The following is a 27,697-nucleotide window of genomic DNA, read 5'->3' on the forward strand; positions in this document are numbered from 1 at the left end:
GGGCCGGATAAATGGCCTCAGGGGGCCGCAGTTTGGGGACCCCTGTTCTAAGAGATATATTTTCTCTAGCATCAAGTTGTTCTCAATCTATACTCTGCAAAGCGCCTGGATATAGAAATGCTTACAGATGTTTACTAAAGGGAGATTTGCCTTTTGTCACAGTTCCTGAGACACAACTAAAACGTGCTTTGAGAAAGAGGCCAGTAAAATATTACCACAGCAGTGTCCGGATTGTAGTCATCGATCTGTTCGAAAGTATTTATATCTTTATTTCCAAGTGCTATTTGAAGAGCTATAGAATCATCAATATACCTAGGTTGGTAAAATTAAGGAAAAATACTTTTATTACGAACTGAAGAAATAACACTGTATTAAGATAGAAAAATATATTCTATTGTCATAGAAAATTTTCAGGTTTATAACTTCCAAGGACCCTACTTACTTCCACACTCAGCATTACTGAAACCACAATATTTACTCATCTGTTTGTCACTACAGGAGCTGGCTGTTTTCAAAGGCAAAGCTGCAGTCATCACTACTCCCTGTTAAGAGAGATGGACAAGAAAGTCTTGGTCCCCACCTGAGTGACTCAGGGCTATGTCCTGCCCAAGTGCATGTGGCAGTAGCTGTGGAAAGGGCATCCCCGCTGGAGTCCTCACATGCCCAGAATGCCCTCTAGTAAGTCTTACGCGCTGCCTTTGGGATAGATTCTTAAGTGACTGCTCTCAGTGTGTTCCTATCAAGTCAGTCTAAGTAATCAGCAAGTGATAACAAATGAGCTTCAGATTTATAAACAACATGTTGCTCTAAATTTTCATTAGCATGGTAATTAAAATTAATAATACACATTAAACTATGAAAAAGAAAGCAAAAAACAATTAGTGAGTTTTTTCTTTTCTTTTTTTTTTTTTTACTGATTCCACCACTCTGGCTCAGAAAGGATACTGCCCAGCGTAGCTTAGCGTTTCAGGGTCAATGTTATCTCCATAGTCATTCAGAGGGGTGAGCTTCCTCTTTACGGGATCAAAGACCAGCTGGTACAGGAAGGTATTGTTGGCACGAATAAATCCTTTGATGTAATCTTCTGATACTGTTATATTCATCTTGAGATAATGTCCAATTTTCTTGATAACCTAATAATAAATGCAAAAATATTTACAAGTTATCTGCAAATAAAGAATACAGAATGCATTGGCCCTAGGACCAGTCAGGTTACATGAGAAGGATGAGAGAAAACAAAAAAACCAACTGCATTTATCAACATTAAAAACCTCTACCAGCAAACATAACTGTCACATCACTTAAAGTTCTGAGTCTCTACAACAGTATTTTCTGTTTTTTCTACTACAAAACAAAAGAATGAAAAGTGCACATCAAGTTTCTATTTCTAGGTGTAACTTATTTTTTTTATGTGCTGATTTTAGAGAGAGAGGAAGGGGGAAAGACAGAAATATCAATCTGTTCCTGTATGTACCCTGACCTGAGGTTGAACCAATAACCTCTGCGTATTGGGACAACGTTCCAACTAACTGAACTATATGGCCAAGTGTAACTTTAAGATAAATATTCTTCACTCTCAAAGTCGCCTTCATTCAGAAGGCAACAAACAAACAACATATTTGAGAATGAAAAAACCCTAAGTATTCTTAGATTGTATTTCTAAAGCAAAGTTGGTATCTAACTCCTACTTAACCAAGTCATGCATAATTACAGCTGGAAGTGGTTTTAAATATTTTTTATCAAACTCATAGATGGAAAAGGGAAGACCCAGGGAACTGAAGTGACGCTGGAGTCAGACTGCTCAAGGCATGTTGCTCTATTCTGAGCTCTGCCACTGTCTCCCAATTTAGAGCTCTTTCCGGATACCATACCACTCCTAGCCCTGAGGACTCACACTTTGTACTTTTGGAAACAGAAGATGGAATTCTGCTCTGTAGACTCCAATGGCTTTTAAAGGACTGCCTGCCCAATGTGGAGACAATAGGCTTCTTTAATGTACGCTGACATTTCTAAGGTATGAGCGGTGATGTAAGGTAACTCAGCACCTGCCCAAGCCTCCACGACACATAAATGTCGCATCAGACTGCATGAAGTAAGACATGAGAACTCAGTTGATGTCCTCTAGTAAGCCATGCTAGAGAGATTTACATAAATGTGCAATTATTCTCACAATTTCCATTTGTTGAAGTCATGGCAATTTTTCATAAAAATATATTTTTGTTAATATGTAATGAATTTATTAAATTTAAGTGAATTATAACTTTTGCTTTAATTTGATTTGGGAAATGTCAAAAGCTATAACCCATATAAATAAAAACTACCACCGCAAACAGGATTTAAGAGTACAAAGGAATCCTGAGACCAAAAGTTTGAGAACCACTACTATTGAGTAATACGACAGGAATCAAAAGGTGGTATGTTTTAGCCTTTTTTCTATCCTAGAGTATTTTAAATAGCCCTTAAGTGTCTTCATGCTTCTGAAATCAAGTATAACACTTGGTAAAGGACTTTTACTTTTTCAATATCTGGATTATTGGCAATCCTCAGTACTCTGCAGGCCTTTGCTAACCCGATCCCACGCAGCGAAGAGAGGTAGTCGCAGCCGGACAGGATACACATGTAACGGAACTTCTCTTCTGTGAACACATCCCCCAGCTGTTTGCACATTCCCAGCCGAGCCTGATCAATTTCCAGTCCATTTCCAAACTGGTCCATTTTTAAAATCACCTTCAAAAGAAAAAGAAATTTTTAATAACTACAAGGGCCATTTTCATTTTTTATTATACTATCCATTGCAAGAAATCTTTCTTGTTCTTCATCATAACAATGAGAGGTGAGACAGGAAGGGTGGGTAATTACCATCAAATCTGCAGATAGGCCCTGGCTGGTTGGCTCAGTGGCAGAGCATCGGCCCGGCGTGTGGATGTCCTATGTTCAATTCCCAGCCAGGGCACACAGGAGAAGTGACCATTGCTTCTCCACCCCTCCCCCTCTCCTTGCTTTCTCTCTCTCTCTTCCTCTTCAGCAGCCAAAGCTCCACTGGAGTGAGTTGGCCTGGGTGCAGAGGACGGCTCCATGGCCTCTGCCTCAGGCACTGGAATGGCTCAGGCCGCAAAGGAGCAACGCCCCAGATGGGCAGAACATCACCCCCTGGTGGGCATGCTGGGTGGATCCCAGTAGGGCACATGCAGGAGTCTGTCTCTCTGCATCCCTGCTTCTCACTTCAGAAAAATACAAAACAAAACAAAAAACCTGCAGATAAATTCAGCTGAAGCACAGGCTGTGCCTTGGCCCTAGGAGCACCCTTTCTGCACCTCCTGACTTCCTACTTATGATACATTACAGGGTTGTTATGGCGATCAACAGCAATTCATATAAAAAGCACTTCCCTCTTACCTTCCACCATTACTTTTTAAAAAAGTTACCCTTTTTCTTATTTTTAAAGTTATACACGGTCATTATAAAAAATTTGAAAAACACAAATTCAGGAGGAATAAAACAGAAGTTGCCCTAGATCTCTCACCTGTCACTGTTACCCAGCACTAACCTTTTGACATAGATCCTTCTAGTCATTTATGAAATATATAGATAATATAAGCATAAGTATTAACAAATATGAGATCACCCTCTACTTTGGTATCTTAATTTTCCCCCTAACACAGCATAAAACTTTCCATTAAATAGTTTTATACACAATACCATTTAAGTCAGTTTATTTACTTAATCTAACTGAAAAATATAAAGCACATGTTATCATTACTAAAAAACAAAACTAGGACCTGGCCGGTTGGCTCAGTGGTAGAGCATCGGACCTCCGTGTGGAAGTCACAGATTCGATTCCTGGTAAGGGCACACAGAAGAAGCGCCCATCTGCTTCTCCACCCTTCCCCCTTTCCTTTCTCTCTGCATGTCTCTTCCTCTCCTGCAGCCAAGGCTCCATTAGAGCAAAGTTGGCCCAGGCGCTGAGGATGGCTCTATGGTCTCCACCTCAGGTGCTAGAATGGCTCTAGCCGCAACAAAGCAACAGTGCTTCAGATGGGCAGAGCATCACCCCCTGGTGGGCATGCTGGGTGGATCCTAGTCAGGCATATGTGGGAGTCTGTCTGTCTGCCTTCCCACCACTTCTCACTTCAGAAAAACAAAACAAAACAAAAAACCCAATACTAGTAATTTTATATTTTACTTAATAATTTGGACAAAACAAAACACTCTAACCTTAAGGGCTCTAAAAGCACCCATATTATAAGAATGCCAAGCGGCAAAGCCTTTTTTATTCACTTTAGATAAAACAATTAACATTGTAAGTAGATATGAACTGCAGGTATTAACAGGAAAGGGGAAACTTGAGCTCTCAGATTTACACTGGCTAAGTACCTTTTTACAGCCAAAAGCGAGGAGGTCAGAGTCCTCTGTGATGACAGCTTGCACAAGGCCAGCTTTGTTGAGATATGCCAGCTGCGCATCGGCCTCATAGGGTGCCACGAGGCAGTCCACGCCCTGGGACCGAGCGGCCTGGGAGAGAGGAGCAATCAGCCCGCAGAAAAGCATCTGGACAGAGCTACTCAACTTCTGGCTCAAATCCATTTCACTACCCGCCTCAACATGCACAATACTATTTTCAAAAATCATTTCCTTTGAAGCATGCTTTTCTCTACCTTCAGTCTTTATATGTACTGAATGGATCATATAGCCACTAAGAAGTCTTTTAAAAATCAATTTATAGGCCCCAGCCAGTTGGCTCAGCGGTAGAGCGTCGGACCTCCGTGTGGAAGTCCTGGGTTCGATTCCTGGCCAGGGCACACAAGAGAAGCGCCCATTTGCTTCTCCACCCCACCCCCTCTCCTTCCTCTCTATCTCTTTCTTCATCTCACGCATCCAAGGCTCCATTGGAGCAAAGTTGGCCCCGGGCACTGAGGACAGCTCTGTGGGCTCTGCCTCAGGTGCTAGAATGGCTCTGGCTGCAACAAAGCAACACTCCAGATGGGCAGAGCATCGCCCCCTGGTGGGCATGCCGGGTGGATCCCAGTCGGGCACATGCGGGAGGCTGTCTGCCTCCCGGATTCTAACTTCGAAAAAATACAAAAAAAAAATCAATTTATAAATTTGAAGGGAAGAAATACTGCTATACATTGGTGGGGGATGGGGAGGAGCAATAACTTCAAGCTACAACATTTAATTATTGCAATTATAGAAAGCTTCCATCTTAAGAATGGTTATGCTCCAAAAGTATATAAGACTAATGTTTAGATCTCTCAATCAATTTTCCCCATAAAATCAACAGGTTCTCTTGTCAGGCTACAAAAGTCTATCTGACATAGATAAATCACAGAACTGAATCTCTGTATTTATCTTCCCATTTATCCGTCAAGCAGTTTGAACACAAGCCTGAAAAGGGGAGTGAGGGCTGGAACTGTAGACCCATGGACATTAATGTTTATAGTAACAAAAAAGATGTTTCTAAGCAGAGCAGATTAGGTGGCCTGGAAGTGTGTCGGGTCCCTGAGTCAGTGAAGCTGGTTCGAGAGATCCCCGAGTCGTCCAGGAGGGAAGGTTTAGGAAATGATGGAGACTGAATGAGAGTGAGTGGGGCTGAACCTCCAGCAATGTCCCCCTTCCCTGCTACTGGACATGCAGATGCAGTTTCTTTAAAAAGGGAGAGCTCAGCTTCTTCCTTAGGCTTTGTTCCTCGGAAACCACTTAACTCCTCCATCCCTTCTTCCTCTAATATCAGCCCTCGCCAGGTCAGGTCTACCATCATTTTCCTGCTCTCCCATTAACAACCAACTTCTAACCAGCTTACATGAACTTAGCCATTTGTTACTCTGGTATTAATTCTTAGCTGACTTACTTTAATCACTTTGTGGGCCATCGCATGTGTGATGTTGACACAACGAGTAAAGCAGTCTCTGGCCTCAGAGACCTTTCCCTCACGAAGAAGCTGCCTTCCCTTAAGAAGGTTGGCTTGTCGTCTTCTGCAAAGAGAAAAATATTCAGAGGCTGAATCAAGAAACTACAATAAAATTCTCAAAACATTTTCCTAGAATAAAAAAAAAAGTTGACTCATTTGAATGTGCACACCAGATCCCTGAGAATCCCTTGGGCTTATTGGCAAAAAGAACAGTAATTTACAATACACACCTCCGCTTCTCAGACAAAAAGAACACTGATTTATAATACACACTTCAGCTTCTCAGGCTTTCTCACGAAAACGTTTTGTCTCAAAAGAACATGAATTAAGTAAGACATTTAAGAAGAAAATAGGAGTCACGGCTTTTATACCATCAGAACTTTCAAGTACAAAGGCTGGGACTTGATCAACATACAGAGAACTCGAGGAATATCCCTTCTGTGGGCTTCTCTGTGAAATCTGCTCAAGAACAAACTTCAGAAAAACTAAAATTGCATGAGAGACACTGACATAAGGACTGTTAATAACCATAAAATATACGGTTATTTGTAGAATCAAGACTATAAATAAGAGAGAGAGCCATATAGCTACGTGCTCTGACAATGTAGTACCACTATTTTTAAAATGGGAAGAGAGGATATGCAAAAGAACATGATAGGAGTTACAACCCCCAAAACAAAAAGAGAGCAAGACAAATGTAAAATACCAAGTAAGAGAAACAATGAATTAAAATATATTAGTAATTAATGATGAATGTAAAAGGAATACAATTCTCCATTCAAAAGATTTTTTAAATGGCAAAGATTGACAGAATGGATAAAAAACAAATACAGTAATGTGTTCTTTATAAGAGACAAATGTAAAAACTAATGACTTAGTGGCCCTGGCCGGTTGGCTCAGCGGTAGAGCGTCGGCCTGGCGTGCGGGGGACCCAGGTTCCATTCCCAGCAAGGGCACATAGGAGAAGCGCCCATTTGCTTCTCCACACCCCCCCCCCTCCTTCCTCTCTGTCTCTCTCTTCCCCTCCCGCAGCCAAGGCTCCGTTGGAGCAAAGATGGCCCGGGTGCTGGGGATGGCTCCTTGGCCGCTGCCCCAGGCGCTAGAGTGGCTCTGGTCGTGACAGAGCGACGCCCTGGAGGGGCAGAGCATCGCCCCCTGATGGGCAGAGCATCGCCCCTGGTGGGCGTGCCGGGTGGATCCCGGTTGGGCGCATGCGGGAGTCTGTCTGACTGTCTCTCCCGGTTTCCAGCTTCAGAAAAATACAAAAAAAAAAACCCCCAAAAAACTAATGACTTAGTAATGCCAACGGTAAACAGAAAAAAGACATTCAAAACATACAAAAGAAAGCTGTTATGACCATACTAATGTCAGACAGAACAGACTTCAGAACAAAAAAGCATAACTAGAGTCACTACATATTATTTAAATTTTCCACAAAAATAAAGATTCTAAACTTTGAATGCAACCAATAAAACAGATTCAAAATAAAGCAAACAACGGAGAGATAAAAGGTGACTTGGGGTGGTGAACACACAATACAATATACAGATGATGTATATAGAATTGTACCCCTGAAACTTATATAGTTTTACTAACCTATGTCACCAAAATAAGTTTAATAAAAAAACAAGATAACGTCAGAGTAATGGCGGGGTAGGAAGCGATACCAATAAATATCCCCCAAAACTCAACAACATCTTCAACCAGAAACAGAAAAACCTATCCTTGGAGCCTCCAGATGTTTCGCAATATGCCTGAAGGTATGATCGAGCGAAAAATTGGCTAAATATATACCCAAACCCCAAAGGAAATAGGGAGTAAGAAAAGCTCTGCCTTCCTCACTAACCTAAACAGGGCGGCTTTCACTGGAAACTGAGAACATAGAAACTAAGGCGGGCAAAGGGGGTGAATAGATCCAGGCCGCGGCAAAAACGGCCGAACCAGGCTGTGGCACGGAGATCCAAGCTGAGGAAAAACTGTTCCTGTGGCAACCTGGGCAATACAGCTAACAATCGCGCCAAACCCAGACAAAGAAAGACAAGCGGGGCAGCCATTTTACCCGATCTCCTGGTCAGCGCGCGCAGATAGTGGGCGAGAGATTCCTTCCAAAGCCCCGGGAGTGTGCGCCCGTGTTGTCCCACAGAGAGGCAGAGTCAGAGGCATTTGTGTGGGCTGAAAGTGGAATCTCCGGGCTGCCCCAGCGCCCTGGGGGAGCCGCGCAAGGGGAGGGAGCGAGAACAAATTCCAACGCTGGAACTTTTCCGTGAGGGAGGGGGTTTCACTCAGAGGGTGAGGCCGCTGGTCTGATACCCTGGTCTGTGCGTGCAGATAGTGAGCGAGAGATTCCTCCGAGTGCCTCGGCAGTGCCCGCCTGTGTTATCCCACAGAGGGGCAGAGTCAGGGGCCTTTGTGTGGGCCAAAAGCGGAATCACGGGCCGCCCCAGCGCCCTGAGAGAGCCGCGCACGGGAAGGGAGCAAGAACTAATTCCAACTATGGAACTTGTCCGTGCGGGAGGGGATTCACTCAGAGTGTGAGGCGGCTGGACTGATATCCTGGTTGGCGCGCACGGAGAGTGGGCAAGAGACTCCTCCCAGCACCTCAGGAGTGGGAGCCCGTGTTATCCCACAGAGGGGCAGAGTCAGGGGCCTTTGTTTGGGCTGAAAGCGGAATCTGAGGCCACCCCAGCACCTTGAAAAAGCCGCACACAGGGACGGAGCGAGAGCCAATTCCAACGTTGGAACTTTTCAGTGTGGGCGGGGGGGGGGGGGGTTCACTCAGAGGACGAGACTTCCATCCTGACATCATGGTCTGTGCGCGCATATAGTGAGTGAGAGTTTCCTCCAAGCGCCCCGGGAGTGGGTGCCCACCCGTGTTACCAGACAGAGTGGCAGAGCCAGAGGACTTTGAGTGGGCGGAAGCCCCGCCTGATTATGCTAGCAGCTCTGACTGACTGAGCCTTACCCAGAGCCCTGTGCTGAGTGGGAATAGAGTGGGGAGTTGCCAGCTCTTTGAGCCTCTTACTATCCAGGCAGAGGCAGCAGCAACCCCATAGCTGGATTATCAGGCTACTAATTGAAGAAGGAAAGACTAAGAGAGAGGCTCCAGGAACACGGACTCTCTCACTGTCGGAGCCTATAAATGCTAATGAGCCTCGACTGCCAACGTGACTAAAGCACAATACATGACATCGCCATATAGACTTATCAACTGCAAACCTCTACCTGAGCGTGCCAAAGGGGCAGAACCCGGGGTACAGAGTCACCGACAAGGAAGAGGGAGAGAAAAGAAAAAGCAAGAAGATAACCTCTCAAAATCAAGAATAATCCGCAGACTTTATAACCTATCCCATTTTATTATATTTGTTCGTTTCTCTTATCTTCATTCTTGATATTTTTTTTTTCTCCTCCAATTTGGTCGTTTAACTCGCTGCCAGTCTTACTCTCTCCTCTCCTTGAACTACACTACCCATAAGTGTTACATCTCCCATTATCTTTTCTTTCCTCTTCCTTTCTCTCTGAGGGTTGCACTCCAAAACACTTAACTCTCTCTCTCTCTCTTTTCTTTTTTCTTCTTTTAGTGGTTCCCTTTTTTTTCTCTCTCTCTCTTTCTTTTCTCCCTCTTTATTAGTTTTTTCCTTTCTCCTTTACGTGTCCTCTTATTCAAACCTCAATAGCAAACAAATTATCTTATCTGGGACTCAAACTTATGTTTGTGGCATTTTGGGGGTTTTTACTTCACCTTTTTAACTCACTAGCAGTGCTCCCATCCCTGGCTCTCCATTTTATCAAGCTCTTGTTCCACTAAATACAATAGTAATTTTTTAATTTGTCCCCCCATTTTCCTGATTCCCTCTTATTCCTCTCATCATAACTCTTAGTCAACCAACACCTAAACACAAATCATTTTATTCTTGATCCAAATTTTTTCCTTATTTGCTTTTTGTGGGTCCATACCCCCCTTTTTTATTTTTATTTCTTTTTACCCCTTTATTACTTTTCCCCAATTCAGGCCCTCCATTACAGGCATTGTATGCTCTACTTAATACAATATAATTCACAGTTCACCACAAGATTTTCTCAAGAAAGAGGGGAGAGGAGAAGAGAGGAAAAAAGGAGGAGGGGAATAATTTCCTTTTTTTAAAATTTTTATTTTATTTTATTTTTCTTTATTTCATTATTAATTTTTTAAAAAAAATACAACTTTTTTCGATTTTTTATTTTTTTAACTTTTTATTCTTTATTAAATCTCATTAATACTATCAACAAAACCACCCTCAGATGCCATTAAGGAAGAGAAAATCGAATATCATGGATACAAAAGACAGAGAGGTAACACAGATATGTGAGGAAAAATCTATGGAGAAAAAATTTAACATATTGGAAACCTTAGAGCTAAACGACAGAGAATTCAAGATAGAAATCCTAAAAATACTCAGAGATATACAAGAAAACACAGAAAGGCAATTTACGGAGCTCAGTAAACAACTCAATGAACACAAAGAATATATTTCCAAGGAAATTGAAACTATAAAAACAAATCAAACAGAGATGAAAAACTCAATTCACGAGCTGAAAACAAGGTAACAAGCTTAGCTAATAGAACAGGCCAGATAGAAGAGAGGATTAGTGAAATAGAAGACAAGCAACTTGAGGCACAACAGAGAGAAGAAGAAAGAGACTCAAAAATTTAAAAAAATGAAATAGCCCTACAAGAATTATCTGACTCCATCAAAAAGAATAACATAAGAATAATAGGTATATCAGAGGGAGAAGAGAGAGAAAGTGGAATGGAGAACATACTCAAACAAATAATAGATGAGAACTTCCCAAGCCTGTGGAAAGAACTAAAGCCTCAAATTCATGAAGCAAACAGAACTCCGAGTTTTCTTAACCCCAACAAACCTACTCCAAGGCACATCATAATGAAATTGGCACAAACCAACGGAAAAGAAAAAATTCTCAAGGCAGACAGGGAAAAGAAGAATACAACATATAAAGGAAGGCCCATTAGATTATCATCAGATTTCTCAGCAGAAACTCTACAAGCTAGAAGAGAGTGGACCTCAATATTTAACGTCCTGAAAGAGAAGAACTTTCAGCCACGAATACTATACCCATCAAAGCTATCCTTCAAATATGAAGGAGAAATAAAAACATTCACAGATACAGAAAAGATGAGGGAATTTATCATCAGAAAACCCCCACTCCAGGAATTACTAAAGGGGGTTCTCCAATAAGATACAAAGAACAAAAAAAAAATAAAGCCACAAAAGTTCCAAGAAGAACACAATAAAACCAAATTTAAACTGTGACAACAACAAAAAGAAAGGGGGGAGAGGATGGAGATTAACAGTAGCAAAGGACGATGGAGTGCAAAAGTACTCTCACAAAATAGTGTGCTACAATGAACAGGGTAGGAACCCTTTTCATTACTTAAAGGTAACCACCATTGAAAAAACCACCACAGAAGCACATGAGATAAAAAAGATAGCAACAGAGGAAAGATATATGGAATACAACCAAATAAAAACAAAAGATAGAAAAACGAAAGAGAAGGATCAAACAAGACACAAAACTGACAGAAAGCAATCTATAAAATGGCACTAGGGAACTCACAAGTGTCAATAATTACAGTAAATGTAAACGGATTAAACTCACCAATAAAAAGACACAGAGTAGCAGAATGGATTAAAAAAGAAAATCCAACTGTATGCTGCCTACAGGAAACTCATCTAAGTAACAAGGATAAAAACAAATTCAAAGTGAAAGGCTGGAAAACAATACTCCAAGCAAATAACATCCAAAAAAAAGCAGGTGTAGCAATACTCATATCAGATAATGCTGACTACAAGACAGGAAAAGTACTCAGAGACAGAAATGGACATTTCATTATGGCTAAGGGGACACTGAATCAAGAAGACATAACAATTCTTAATATATATGCACCAAACCAAGGAGCACCAAAATATATAAGACAGCTACTTATTGACCTTAAAACAAAAACTGACAAAAATACAATCATATTTGGAGACTTCAATACACCGCTGACGGCTCTAGATCGGTCCTCCAAACAAAGAATCAACAAAGATATATTGCCCTTAAACAAAACACTAGAGCACCTGGATATGATAGACATCTACAGGACATTTCATCCCAAAGTGACTGAGTATACATTTTTCTCCAGTGTACATGGATCATTCTCAAGAATTGACCATATGTTGGGCCACAAAAACAACATCAGCAAATTCAGAAAAATCGAAGTTGTACCAAGCATATATTCTGATCATAAAGCCTTGAAACTAGAATTCAACTGCAAAAAAGAGCAAAAAAATCCCACAAAAATGTGGAAACTAAACAACATACTTTTAAAAAATGAATGGGTCAAAGAAGAAATAAGTGCAGAGATCAAAAGATATATACAGACTAATGAAAATGACAATACGACATATCAGAATCTATGGGATGCAGCAAAAGCAGTGATAAGAGGGAAGTTCATATCACTTCAGGCATATATGAACAAACAAGAGAGAGCCCAAGTGAACCACTTAACTTCACACCTTAAGGAACTAGAAAAAGAAGAACAAAGACAACCCAAAACCAGCCGAAGAAAGGAGATAATAAAAATCAGAGCAGAAATAAATGAAATAGAGAACAGAAAAAGTATAGAAAAAATTAATAGAACAAGGAGCTGGTTCTTAGAAAAGATCAATAAAATTGACCAACCCTTGGCAAGACTTACCAAGAAAAAAAGAGAAGGAACTCATATAAACAAAATCCAAAATAAAAGAGGAGAAATCACTACGGAAACCGTAAATATACAAAGAATTATTGTAGAATACTATGAAAAACTTTATGCCACTAAATTCAACAACCTAGAAGAAATGGATAAATTCCTAGAACAATACAACCTTCCTAGACTGAGTCAAGAAGAAGCAGAAAGCCTAAACAGACCTATTAGTAGAGAAGGAATAGAAAAAACCATTAAAAACCTCCCTCAAAATAAAAGTCCAGGCCCTGACGGCTATACCAGCGAATTCTATCAAACATTCAAAGAAGACTTGGTTCCTATTCTACTCAAAGTTTTCCAAAAAATTGAAGAAGAAGCAATACTTTCAAACACATTTTATGAGGCCAACATAACCCTCATACCAAAACCAGGCAAGGATGCCACAAAAAAAGAAAACTACAGACCAATATCTCTAATGAATACAGATGCTAAAATACTAAACAAAATACTAGCAAATCGAATACAACAACATATTAAAAAAATAATACATCATGATCAAGTGGGATTCATCCCACAATCTCAAGGATGCTTCAACATACGTAAAACGGTTAACGTAATACACAATATCAACAAAACAAAGAACAAAAACCACATGATCTTATCAATAGACGCAGAAAAGGCTTTCGATAAAATACAACACAATTTTATGTTTAAGACTCTCAACAAAATGGGTACAGAAGGAAAATATCTCAACATGATAAAGGCCATATATGATAAACCATCAGCTAACATCATATTAAAAGGCACTAAACTGAAGGCTTTCCCCCTTAAATCAGGAACAAGACAGGGTTGTCCACTCTCTCCACTCTTATTTAATGTGGTACTAGAGGTTCTAGCCAGAGCAATCAGACAAGACAAAGAAATAAAAGGCATCCATATCGGAAAAGAAGTAAAGGTATCACTTTTTGCAGATGATATGATCCTATACATTGAAAACCCCAAAGAATCCACAAAAAGACTACTAGAAACAATAAGCCAATACAGTAAGGTCGCAGGATACAAAATTAACATACAGAAGTCTTTCTATATGCCTTTCTATATTCCAACAATGAAACAACAGAGAACGAACTCAAAAGAATAATCCCCTTCACAATTGCAACAAAAAAAATAAAATACTTAGGAATAAATATAACAAAGAATGTAAAGAACTTATATAATGAAAACTATAAACCATTGTTAAGAGAAATCGAAAAAGATATAATGAGATGGAAGAATATTCCTTGTTCTTGGTTAGGAAGAATAAATATAATCAAGATGGCCATATTACCCAAAGCAATATACAAATTTAATGCAATTCCCATCAAAATTCCAATGACATTTTTTAAAGAAATAGAGCAAAAAATCATCATATTTATATGGAACTATAAAAAACCCCGAATAGCCAAAGCTATCCTAAAGAAAAAGAATGAAGCTGGGGGCATTACAATACCTGACTTCAAACTATATTATAGGGCCACGACAATTAAAACAGCATGGTATTGGCAGAAAAGTAGACACTCAGACCAATGGAACAGAATAGAAAGTCCAGAAATAAAACCACATATATACAGTCAAATAATTTTTGATAAAGGGGCCAACAACACACAATGGAGAAAAGAAAGCCTCTTCAATAAATGGTGCTGGGAAAACTGGAAAGCCATATGCAAAATAATGAAATTGGACTACAGTTTGTCTCCCTGTACTAAAATGAACTCAAAATGGATCAAAGATCTAAACATAAGACCTGAAACAATTAAGTACATAGAAGAAGTCATAGGTACTAAACTCATGGACCTGGGTTTTAAAGAGCATTTTATGAATTTGACTCCAAAGGCAAGAGAAGTGAAGGCAAAAATTAATGAATGGGACTACATCAGACTAAGAAGTTTTTGCTCAGCAAGAGAAACTGATAACAAAATAAACAGAAAGCCAACTAAATGGGAAATGACATTTTCAAACAACAGCTCAGATAAGGGCTTAATATCCTAAATATACAAAGAACTCATAAAACTCAACAAACAATCCAATGAAAAAATGGGAAGAGGACATGAACAGACACTTCTCCCAGGAAGAAGTACAAATGGCCAACAGATATATGAAAAGATGCTCATCTTCTTTAGTTATTAGAGAAATGCAAATCAAAACTGCAATGAGATACCACCTCACACCTGTTCGATTAGCTATTATTAACAAGACAGGTAATAGCAAATGTTGGAGAGGCTGTGGAGAAAAAGGAACCCTCATCCACTGTTGGTGGGAATGTAAAGTAGTATAACCATTGTGGAAGAAAGTATGGTGGTTCCTCAAAAAACTGAAAATAGAACTACCTTATGACCCAGCAATCCCTCTACTGGGTATATACCCTAAAAACTCAGAAACATTGATACGTAAAGACACATGCAGCCCCATGTTCATTGCAGCATTGTTCACAGTGGCCAGGACATGGAAACCACCAAAAAGCCTGTCAATAGATGACTGGATAAAGAAGATGTGGCACATATACACTATGGAATACTACTCAGCCATAAGAAATGATGACATCGGATCATTTACAACAAAATGGTGGGATCTTGATAACATGATACGAAGCGAAATAAGTAAATCAGAAAAAACAGGAACTGCATTATTCCATACGTAGGTGGGACATAAAAGTGAAACTAAGAGATATTGATAAGAGTGTGGTGGTTACAGTGGGAGAGGAGAAAGGGAGAGGGAAAGGGGGAGGGGGAGGGGGAGGGGCACAAAGAAAACTACATAGAAGATGACAGAGGACAATCTGACTTTGAGTGATGGGTATGCAACATAATTGAAAGACAAGATAACCTGGACTTGTTATCTTTGAATATATGTATTCTGATTTACTGATGTCGCCCCATTAAAAAAATAAAATTATAAAAAAAAAAAAAAAAAAAAAAGGGAACTCCAGAAGGATATAAATACTGGGAGACATAGCTCATTGTGAGGCACCAACAAAACAGACTTACCACCTGGGCTCTTCATTATCTCCTTAGAATCAACATTCCTTATGCTAATAAAATTTTCTTAACAGCCTTAAAAAAAAACACCAAAAAACAAAAAACAAAAAAATGGGCACAGCTACAAGGTAATTAAGATTTCGCTATCATGGTGAAATTTTCATATGCTTTTCTCAGTAACTGATAGATTAAAACACATATAAAAAAAATTTCCCCACCAATAAAACAGTAAAGATATGAAAGATATGGATACTAAAATCAATAGTCTTGATTTACTAGACAGAAAAATCTTCACTCAATAATTGGAGGATGCACATTACTTTATAGCACACATGGAAAATTTAAGAAAATTTGTCCATGTAGTAGATTATGGGACAAGCCACCAATGTATTAAAATTTTAAAAATTGGTATTATACAAACTACAGCATCAAACCTCAATGCAATTAAGCCAGAGATTAAACAGAGGATGACTTACTCTCTTCTAGACTTCTCCACTTCCTTTTTAGAGGGCAAAGTACATCCATCAAATACAAGGATAGGCTTGATCCCATGAGATAGTAACATATTTACAAATTTCATACAAAAGCCTACATACCTATGAAAATAAAGAAAACGTATTTAAGTGTTTTGCATCTTGTAAGTTAATACTTTTGCTCTTTTTAAAACCGGATGAGACAAATTATGAAAAGAGGTTATTTTGTTTGTTTTTTAAGAAAATGTTTTACATAGGAAATGGAAACTAATTTAGACTTGGGTTCAAATTCTGCCTTGGATCCTAATGAGCTATATGTCGTTCAATGAGTTACTTTATCTTCAAAGCCTTGCTTTCTTATCTGTAGATTAAAAGGCTTGGAGAGCCCTTCCATTGGAACATTTTATGATTCAAAATCTTGCCTTTTCCCCCACTTTCTTTTTTTGGTTTGGAAAAATTTCAAATCTATTGAAAAGTTGAAAGAATAGTTCAATAAGTACCCAATTCCTCCAACTATACCATTATTACACACAAGAAATTTAACAGCAATAAAATATCCTCTAATATACAGTCTATATTAAAATTTGTCCAGCTGTCCCAAAAATGTTTCTTACAATCAATGATGTCCTGGTAAATGTTCAATAACCAATTTTGGGGGCAAGGAGTGCCTGATTTGTAGCATGTCAACTTCCCTGGCATGAATATTCTGTAATGAAGGACAAACTCCAATGTGGGGTCACTGAACTGGAAGGACATGGTGTCCCATAAACTCCAACACAGCACTGCTACAATCTGTCCCAGTCCAAGATTCAAATCAGTATCATGTATCACATTTAGTTTTTTATGCTGACAAGGCAATTAACAAAAGCAGCTACATTTACAACTCCCATCATTTCATTAAAAAAAGGGTATTTTAACTCAAAATAAAAAGGCATGATCTTAAAAAGTAATCACTTAATTCAAATATATTCTTCTTAATGAAAGATTCACTATGTTGTCCCCATTTTTCTTTTTATTGTAAACCAGTAACAATGAGCCTGCATTGGTCTACAGAGCAGCCATGGTGACCTGATTAAATATCATGCAAAAATAGGAGAAAGCAAATATAAAATTGTAATGAACTTTAAAGACAAAATGGCTGGGGAGGCAGACATGTGGACACCTTCAGATCTAACTCACACTGTCACAGGGCACTGGTCAAATTAATCTGATCGGCCTGAAAGCCCAAAATATTCAAGACTTCCGCCTTCTTTCTAAGAAACAAACATGATTACCACATTTTACCTATTGTCTATTGCTTAAGTAAATCACATTAAGATCAGCTAGCCTTTCCTCTAGAAGATAAATTATAGTTTGCAAAAAAGAATATACATAATTAGTGCCCAAATCCCCATGGAAAATGTGTGCAAAAATTGTGCTTGTTTTTCTAAAGTTTCTATTTAAAAAAAATAAAGAGGACATTAATTTTGCCTCAAATGAAGTCACAGAATTATAATTGGATATCAATGTGTCCCACTGTTTTTGGCACCAAGTGAAGCAAATGGCATATTTGATAACAGGGCTTAGCAGTGTTGTCTATACCTAAGAAGGTAGTGGTCTGGTTTCACTATGGATTTTCAGAATATTGTTAAAAAGTTTATCTTAGACAAAGAATAAAAAAGACGACCTTTAGTCTTTGCCCATCACTGGCAAAGTCTAGCTCAGCGGTTCTCAACCTGTGGGTCGCGACCCTGGCGGGGGTCGAACGACCAAAATACAGGGGTCGCCTAAAGCCATGGGAAAATACATATTTCCCACGGCTTGAGCCGCTGAGAAGCCGTGCTATCGTCTGCAGCAGTGCCTGCAGCAGCGCCGTTATGGACGTGCCTTCCAAACTAAATGCCTGCGGTCAAGCGCAGAGGATGATTGCATCATGGGGGGGGAGGAGGGGGGATGCTCCCCAGTCCATAGCAGCGTGGCTGCTCGTCCATAGCAGCGCATTACGTGTGTCCGGCGCTTGCTGATGTCATCAGTGGGCGGGTGCAGCAAGCGCCAGAGGACAGAAGCCTAGGAGGTGGAGAGCCAAGAGAGCCTGCGAGACAGCCTGCTGGTATAAAAAAGGTTAATAATGTAAAAACAGTACATACACCATACACACAACACTGTGTAAGTGTAAGGTGCTTTGTGTGTAATCATTACACAGTACACATAGCAACTTACACCTACACAAAGCACCATACATTTACACAGTGTGAACTACATTGGCCTTATACTATAAGAGACCGCTATAAGATGTAGTTCACACTGTTCCCCAATGTATAATTATCTCCTATATCTCCCACTATTTTCCCATATTCTGAATGAGGAAACTGCTGAAATCAGCGGTTTGAGGCACTGAATCCACCTCCTATTGATTTCATTGGGAGTGCGGCGAATTTTGTGGAAGAGAGCTCCCGAGAATCTTGGGTTACCACACAATCCGCCGCAGCTTCCTTTTGATTTCAATAAGAGGCGGAGAAATGACAAGTTTCCGACACATTTCTTCCTCTCCTATTCAAGTCAATGGGAGGCCGCAGCAGATTCCGCTCAAATATAGAGCATATTGCTTAATTTTTTCCACGCTAGAACTGAAAGAGGCCTCACACTGAGGAATCTGCTGTGCGGATTCTGCAGTGTAAAAGATCTGCCTCCTATAGAAGTCTATTGGGGGTGGCGGATTCCACCTTTGGAATTTTCCTGCTCTAGGAAAAGTTCTAGCGTGGAAAAAATTAAGCAACATGCTCTATATTTGAGCGGAATCTGCTGCGGCCTCCCATTGACTTGAATAGGAGAGGAAGAAATGTGTCGGAACTGCATTTCTGCCGTATAGGGGATCTCTCTCTTCTGCGGAATCCACGGGTCTCCCATTGAAGTAAATGAGATGTGGATTCCACCGCAGAAACCGCTGCTTTATAGTGTGAAAGAGCCCTGAAAGATACCATGCTGTGCAGAAACTGCAGTGTAGCCTATGATGTAGTTCACACTGTTCTATATAGAAAACTTGCCACTAATCTGGAAAAAACAGATCCATTAGTTAAGCAGCTATTTACGGAATGGTAGCCTCAATACCAGGGGTCCCCAAACTTTTTACACAGGGGGCCAGTTTACTGTCCCTCAGACCATTGGAGGGCCGGACTATAAAAAAAAAAAAACTATGAACAAATCCCTATGCACACTGCACATATCTTATTTTAAAGTAAAAAAACCAAAACGGGAACAAATACAATATTTAAAATAAAGAACAAGTAAATTTAAATCAACAAACTGACCAGTATTTCAATGGGAACTATGCTCCTCTCACTGACCACCAATGAAAGAGATGCCCCATCCGGAAGTGCGACGGGGGCTGGATAAATGGCCTCAGGGGGCCGCATGCAGCCCACGGGCCGTAGTTTGGGGACCCTTGCTCAATACACTAGGTAAGGAGGTCCATTAGTAATAAATATTTCTCAATATATAATTAAATATTGTTTTTGTGATTAATCACTATGTTTAAATTGTTTGATTTGTAGCAATGAGAATACATAATGCATATCAGGTATTTACATTACGAATCATAACTAGCAAAATTACAGTTATGAAGTAGCCACCAAAATTATTTTTTGGTTTGGGGTCACTGCAACATGAGGAACTGTATTGCGGGTCACGGCATTAGAAAGGTTGAGAACCACTGGTCTAGCTTATTCCAAATAACTACTAGGCCTATATCACAAAAGGGAAATCATTCCTGATTCGGCAATGTTCAAAACACATACTCTCACTTCTTGATAAACCTGGCATTGGATGAAAACCATTGTTTTCTGAAATAAAGCATTGTCTTTTCTATTTTTTTTTAACTGATTTTAGTGAGAGAAGAAGGGAGAGACAGAGAGAAAGAGAGACAGGAACACCGATCTATTCCTGTATGTACCCTGACTGGGGGTTGAACCCGCAATCTCTGTGCTTCGGGACGATGCTCTAACCATCCGAGTTACCTGGCCAGGGCTAAGTCTCACTCTTCATTGGCAAGGAATTAACCATGAAGTCCACACTTACTTATCAGTAGGTTCACCTTTGGCGAGTTTTTCAGCACAAGCAATGGCTCCTTTGTGAAGCCAGCAATATGTATCCACAGCCACAACCTGCCCTTTATACTTCCTCATGTGGACAGGTTCAGAGGCTTCTTTGATGAACTGCAGTAATCCTTGTATCCCCATTGTGCCAAGTTAACTACAAGACAGGAAAAGAGAAACAGAAAGCAACAATATTTAAAGCAAATATATTTCTGTCCATGTTTTTAGAAAAAAAAATAAATCTTTTTTTCTTTCAAAAAATGAGCCCTGGAAACTGAAAAGTACCTGTTACTATTCAGATATTTGAGCATCAATGTTCTCAAAGTATTTTAACTGAGTTTTTCCCTGCCCAGCAATTTCCAAAGTCTAGAATTTTTATACCAAACCCTAATACTACCTCTAATGCCACTTGATCATTCCTTAATGTTTATCGTTTCCAAAGAATTTTCCCACTTGGCATTATAATGAGTGTTCCAAGCCCTTAACACAGTACTAGATACATGGAGGTGCTAAAAATGTATGAGTCTCTCCTCTCTTAAAAAAAAAAATTGATAAAATCTGCAAAACTGTTTTTGCTATGACATCACACACCCTCTCTAAACAGGCATTAGAAGGGCCAACATGTCAATGAGCACCGGAGTGGAAACTCAAAACAGTTTGTAAAAAAGTAGGTATTTCAATCTGAAAAGTATAATGCTTCGGCTTCCCACCACCTTCCATCCAAGCTGCAACCCCTAAAGCCCTTTCTATGTATACAGAAAGTGTGGAGCTCCTTCTAGCTCCTCATAATGAGAAGAGACAGTAATGGGCACTGAGCAGTGTTGCTTGGCGTCTTGTAACCTTAATCTCTGCTGACAAATAAATTTGGGAGAAGGGGAAGAAAGCACACGCACAGGAGCAGAAGTCAGCCTTACCCTGTTGATAACTGCAGAGAAGTTCTGGTGCTTTAGTCCAGCAGTTCTCAGATTTCAGCAGTTCCCAAATTCTCAACTCCACGCCTAAGTTGTGGAGTGAGGTGGGGGGACTCTGAATTTTAATCACAGCCAGTAACTGGGACGCAGGTGGTCTTTAAGCCACAGTTCGAGAATAAACAATTTCTCTTCTACTTCTCCGATAATGTCCCTAAAAAGAGTATTCTTGCACTCGTAGGAAAACTAACATCGTTTATATGTCGTGAAATACAGCATCTTCTGCGCTAGGAAAATATCCTCGAATATCTCAGCAGAGTGAGCACGACCGAGTGCCACATGGCACAAATCCTTTGAGTAGATCCCCTGAAGCCCCCGAGGTAACAGTAATTACGGCCACATCACCGCGTTGTCCTCTTTGGTCGCGGAGATGTGCAGGAGTGGCCTGCAAGCCCAATCCAGAAAACACGGTGTCTTTGATCTGCAATAAGAAAAAAACGCTTGTCAACGGGACTGCTAGCTTCTGCAGGAAGATTCGGTCGGACAACCGGGGCCCGGCCCTGCAGAGTGGTCTGCAGGGAGCGGGGACGGCCCCCCGGCTCACGATCGGCAGCCTAGCCCAGCCAAGCACGTCCCCTCCGGACCAAACACGCTCCCACGCCACGAACCGACGCAGGCGGCGCCTGCCGCGCTCCCCCGGGCTTTGCTGCAGGGTCGAGACCACCGCGCCACCGGCCCCGCGGGGACCAGCAGGAACCCACCTGCAGCCTCCGAACAGCCTGCTCTGCTCACTTACCGAGGAGGGATGCCCCGTCCGTTCGAGGGCAGCCGGATGGGGGCTCCGAAACCCCTCGCCTGGCTCCCTTCGGCCGCAGCACCGGAAGCGAGTACCACGAAACGCTGGAAAGGCCCGGTCTTTCAATTTGCGCGGGAGAGCCGAAGGCTCGCCAGCGGAAGTGTGACGTCAGCGCAACTCCGCGACGCGACCCCGCCTCCCGGAACGCCTGCCTCCCTTGACGCGACCGCCGCTCTGAGATCCGAGTGCGCGGCCAGCCGGAACCGCACGCAGCCTTGCGAAGGGGCGGGAGGAGCTAAGCAGATAGCCAATAGGGCACGGCGCCCGGCGGGAGCTTTTTGTCTCTCGCCGGGGCCGCTGGAACTTGTAGTTCTTTTCTAACTTGCAGTTTCAGTTACGGGCTGCTGAACAGAGCTCTGCTAAGTAGCTGTGTTGGGGTTTTTAAAACCTATAAAAGGGGCTCCAGGGAAACAGGAGATGCAGCCTGAGTTGTAATAGTCTTTGCACCCTTCCTGTAAACTTTGGGTAGGAGGAGAGGTTGCGCTTGGTAAGTAATTTAATTGAGAAGTGACAAAGATTTTCTCCTGGCCCCGGGCTTTTCTAGGTCCTCTTCTTTCCCAACTACACCTCAACCATGGAGTGGCCTGCAAGCCCACTATAAAGACTTGAAAAGCTTACCAACATGGAGTGGCCTGCAAGCCCACTATAAAGACTTGAAAAGCTTACCAACATCATTTGTAACAGCTCAAAGCCACATCCCTAGGATGACTTTAGCCTCCTCTTACAGTGCCTGCAGAAGAAAACTCAAGGCTGACAGAAGAATTTACTGTTTGTTCCAGCCAACACCCTAAGATAGGGCTCTTGTCTCCTGTAAGAAAGAGTATAGGAACTTAAGTCCCATAATGACGCTTAGCAATACCAGCTGGGCTTCACTTTTCCCTCTAACTTCTCACTTCCCTAACTACTGAGCCCCTAATCCCTCATACTGTCTTTAAATCTCCTATTCATCTTTGTACAATGGAGTTGAGTTCAGTTCACTCTGGACCCTTTTCCTGTTGCAATAGCATTACTGATTAAAATCTGCCCTCACCCCTTTACCTTGGCTGCAGCTTTGTTCATCTTTGAGATAAGTCAGGGGAAATCTTACAAATGGTTCTTAGGTGCACAGACTTTAAAGCCACCTTGGACTTTGGTGGCCACTTGGGGCCAGGGTTCCAGTCCTCATAACACTCTAGACCTAGTTGCTATCCTCTTTTCTTAGGGGTTTGTGGTAAAAGAAAAAAATTTGGCAAGAACCTTAGTTAGGCAAGACTGCAAAATATACCCTGCATCCAGAGATGGGCAGGGATGATAAATTAAGACTCAATTTAAGGAATTGAAGGGGAAGGAGTGGACACACTTTTTAAAAAAATGTTCCTCTTTTGACTACTCTCTCTACATATGTCAATGTAAAGAAAACCTGTTAAATAATAATAGGACAGGTGTTTCTTTCTCATGCCAAATATGACTAAGTGGAGTTTCCAAAAACAGTCATTTCTCTCATCTTTAAAATAACCCTTAAAAAAAAAAAAGGACAAAAGATACCACCCCAAAGAAAAAGGAAAAGAACTAAAAAAAAAAAAAAAATACATGTTTGGCTATTGTCTTATTTCTCAGCTCCTCTTGTAAAATTTCTTAAAAGAATTGTCTGTACTTGTCATCTCAAGTTCTCCCATTCACTGTTGAATATTTTTTCTTTTTAAAAATACATATGTAAGACATGTACAGAAAGGTACACGGATGCTAAGTGACCACAAAATGAACACACCACATTACCTCCTCTCAGCTCACCTAGAAGACCCGTCTCCCTTTCCAATAACAAATGTCTTTTTCCTCCTGAAAGATACCAGAATTATAATCTATCTTCTAACTGCTTTGCTTATTTGTAAAGTATGTATAAATGCAATCGTGCAGTTTTCATTATTTAGCATTTGGCCTCTTTTACCTGACATTATGTTTGTAAGATTTACCCATGTTATTGAGAAAACCTATAGTCTTTTTCCTTTTTTTGTGTCTATGGAGAATTGTATTATAGAAATATAATTTATCCTTTCTGCTCTTGACAGATGACTTTGTGTTTCCAGGATTTGGCCATTGTTAATAGTGCTTTCATGAACATTCTTATAATTTCCTGTGAATGTTTCTTCAAACTCCTATGATTCTTCTTCCACTTAGCCACACTAGGTGCCTTGCCATTGGTTAAACATTCCAGGAACTCTCCAAACCCAAGTCCTTTGCATGAGCTGTTCCTTCTTCCTGGAATGCTCCTCTACTGGATGTCCACGACCTACTTCTCTGCTGTTCTCGGGCTTTTGCCTGGAGTTTCTCTCTCAGCGAGCTCTGAGTAATATAGCTATTTGTAAAGTTGTTTTATGGTCAAATAAAACAAAAAGGTATTAACATAGTATTTTTTAATTAATCTAGGACATAAGTTGCAGAAAGAATATATGTTGGTTCTCATTCCTTACTATAGAGGAAATATTATTTTAACAAGCCTCTCTTTTTTTCTTTGAAACAAAACTATGTAATTCATTTACACAGTATGATAGCTCTAAAAAATAATAAAACTTAATTCGAAAAAATAGTAAAGTTGGGGCCCTGGCCGGTTGGCTCAGTGGTAGAGCGTTGGCCTGGCATGCGGGGGACCCGGGTTCGATTCCCAGCCAGGGCACATAGGAGAAGCGCCCATTTGCTTCTCCACCCCCCCCCCTCCTTCCTCTCTGTCTCTCTCTTCCCCTCCCGCAGCCGAGGCTCCATTGGAGCAAGGATGGCCCGGGCGCTGGGGATGGCTCCTTGGCCTCTGCCCCAGGCGCTAGAGTGGCTCTGGTCGCAGCAGAGCGACGCCCCGGAGGGGCAGAGCATTGCCCCCTGGTGGGCGTGTCAGGTGGATCCCGGTCGGGCGCATGCGGGAGTCTGTCTGACTGTCTCTCCCCGTTTCCAGCTTCGGAAAAATACAAAAAAAAAAAAAAAGAAGAAGAAGAAGAAGAAGAAAAAATAATAAAGTTGGACCTAAAATATACATTTTGGACAAATTGGCATTGTTATTTGAGAAAACTCTCTTGTAGGGGATTGATATATGAGAATAATATTCACTCTCTAAAAAAAAAATTCACTATCTAAATGATCACTTTTACTATGAGATTCCTGAATTACAACACTTAGAAAGCATTTAGTATGTTTCAGTTTTGTTGTATGTTTTACCTGATTAACTTGTTTAATAGTTAGAACAATACTGTGAGGTTGATGAATTTATTATCCTTATTTTACAAATAAAATAGCTGCACTACAGCCTGATCAGGCGGTGGCGCAGTGGAGAGAGCATCACCCTGGGACACAGAGGATCCAGGTTCAAAACCCCGAGGTTGACGGCTTGAGTGCAGGATCATAGACATGACCCCATGGACACTGGCTTGAGCCCAAAGGTCACTGGCTTGAAGCCCAAGGTCGCTGGCTTGAGCCCAACATTGCTGGCTTGAGCAAGGGGTCACTCACTCTGCTGTAGCCCCCCAGTTAAGGCACATATGAGAAAGCAGTGAATGAACAACTAAGATGCTCTAATGAAAAATTGATGCTTCTTATTTTTCTCCCTTCCAGCCTGTCTGTCCCCGTCTGTCCCTCTCTCTCTCTATCTCTTTCTCTCTCTCACTAAACAAACAAAACAAACTGCTGCTCTACAAAGGGACATGAACACAAGGTAGCTTGGCCCCTGAGTCTGTGCTTTGATGACTACTATATGTGTTTATCTATAGGGAAATATCATGTTAACATTTTCAAAGTAATCAATTTACTGGTCCCCTTCAAAAAAATTTTTTTTTGGGGGGGAAGAAAAAGGAGAAGGAACAACTTTTATTTAGAATCTACCATGTTTTGTGTGTGTTCTCATTTACTCCTCAAAATTTATCACCCCATTTACAAAAGAGAAAACTGAAGCCCAGAGAAGTAGGTAAGCTTATCATATCCTAAGGCTACTCAGTGATGGGGATCACATGTGATTCAGGCCTAGGTCTGCCTCACTCCAAAAGCCTGTATTCTTCTTCTCAATGACATATAAGGGGGAGTGGTGTCACCCAGTGAACAGTGCAGACCCAGGAAAGGAGGAGCCACACCCAGTTTCAGCTGGGAGCTGGCTGTGATGGGGCTGTAGAATCAGGAAGGCAGTAGACACAATTCCAGTGAGAATTTCTGGGTCCACAGATATCTTTTTCTAACCTTGGCCTTCACAGCTATATTCTCAGATGAGTGCTCAGTGAATGGCTGGGCAAGGCCCCTGTAATCACAACCAGGCAAACTCTTTATTTTTGTATGAGATCTGTAGTACATCCCACAATCTGGGCCCAATGTCCAGGCTGAGGAAGGTACGCCACCTTCTTTTGGTGTAGCAATAGCCTTTTTACTGATTCTCAGCATTACCACAATTTTTCATGGCCTGAAGCTACTTCCTCATCTCAATGCTTCAACTTTTTTTTTTAATTAAAATACACAAAGTTCAAAGAATGTTATCTGCTTTCCTGGTGAGCTTGGGATTGGTCATACCAGAGGCACAAAATGGATATGGGTTTTTGTTTTTTTTTAAATAATTTTATTTTTTTAATGGGGTGACATCAATAAATCAGGATACATATATTCAAAGATAACAAGTCCAGGTTATCTTGTCGTTCAATTAGGTTGCATACCCATCACCCAAAGTCAGATTGTCCTCTGCCACCTTCTATCTTGTTTTCTTTGTGCCTCTCTCCCTCCCCCTTTCCCTCTCTCATTCCCACCTCCCCCCCGTAACCACCACACTCTTATCAATGTCTCTTAGTTTCACTTTTATGTCCCACCTACATATGGAATAATGCAGTTCCTGGTTGTTTCTGATTTACTTATTTCGCTTCGTATCATGTTATCAAGATCCCACCATTTTGCTGTAAATGTTCCGATGTCATCATTTCTTATGGCTGAGTAGTATTCCATAGTGTATATGTGCCACATCTTCTTTATCCAGTCATCTATTGACGGGCTTTTTGGTTGTTTCCATGTCCTGACCACTGTGAACAATGCTGCAATGAACATGGGGCTGCATGTGTCTTTACGTATCAATGTTTCTGAGTTTTTGGGGTAAATACCCAGTAGAGGGATTGCTGGGTCATAAGGTAGTTCTATTTTCAGTTTTTTGAGGAACCACCATACTTTCTTCCATAATGGTTGTACTACTTTACATTCCCACCAACAGTGTATGAGGGTTCCTTTTTCTCCACAGCCTCTCCAACATTTGCTATTACCTGTCTTGTTAATAATAGCTAATCGAACAGGTGTGAGGTGGTATCTCATTGCCGTTTTGATTTGCATTTCTCTAATAGCTAAAGAAGATGAGCATCTTTTCATATATCTGTAGGCCATTTGTATTTCTGCCTGGGAGAAGTGTCTGTTCATATCCTCTTCCCATTTTTTTATTGGATTGTTTGTTTGTTTGTTGTTGAGTTTTATGAGTTCTTTGTATATTTTGGATATTAGGCCCTTATCTGAGCTGTTGTTTGAAAATATCCTTTCCCATTTAGTTGGCTTTCTGTTTATTTTGTTATCAGTTTCTCTTGCTGAGCAAAAACTTCTTAGTCTGATGTAGTCCCATTCATTAATTTTTGCCTTCACTTCTCTTGCCTGTGGAGTCAAATTCATAAAATGCTCTTTAAAACCCAGGTCCATGAGTTGAGTACCTATGTCTTCTTCTATGTACTTAATTGTTTCAGGTCTTACGTTTAGATCTTTGATCCATTCTGAGT

General features: G+C 40.8%; 1 protein-coding gene across 3 annotated transcripts in view; it reads right to left on the reverse strand.

Moving 5' to 3' along the window:
• The window catches only part of EXO1 (exonuclease 1), a 39,457-nt gene extending 17,419 nt beyond the window's left edge, over positions 1-22,038 (reverse strand). Inside the window, exons 1-9 of one of the 3 annotated variants that reach the window (XM_066382183.1) lie at positions 21,897-22,038; positions 21,107-21,581; positions 20,176-20,349; positions 16,126-16,245; positions 5,849-5,972; positions 4,375-4,512; positions 2,515-2,727; positions 946-1,133; positions 216-312 (exon numbers count right to left, since the gene is read on the reverse strand). In XM_066382183.1, the coding sequence (XP_066238280.1) occupies positions 216-312; positions 946-1,133; positions 2,515-2,727; positions 4,375-4,512; positions 5,849-5,972; positions 16,126-16,245; positions 20,176-20,336 (1,041 nt within the window). In that variant the 5' untranslated portion in view covers positions 20,337-20,349; positions 21,107-21,581; positions 21,897-22,038. Of the gene's footprint in view, positions 1-215; positions 313-945; positions 1,134-2,514; positions 2,728-4,374; positions 4,513-5,848; positions 5,973-16,125; positions 16,246-20,175; positions 20,350-21,106; positions 21,582-21,861 lie in introns of all 3 variants that reach the window. The other 2 variants (XM_066382175.1, XM_066382192.1) reach the window with 2 other exon arrangements.
• Between the last annotated feature and the right edge of the window lie 5,659 nt (positions 22,039-27,697).

Source organism: Saccopteryx leptura, chromosome 1 (assembly GCF_036850995.1).
Source record: "Saccopteryx leptura isolate mSacLep1 chromosome 1, mSacLep1_pri_phased_curated, whole genome shotgun sequence".
In the NCBI taxonomy this organism is placed as follows: Eukaryota; Metazoa; Chordata; class Mammalia; order Chiroptera; family Emballonuridae; genus Saccopteryx; species Saccopteryx leptura.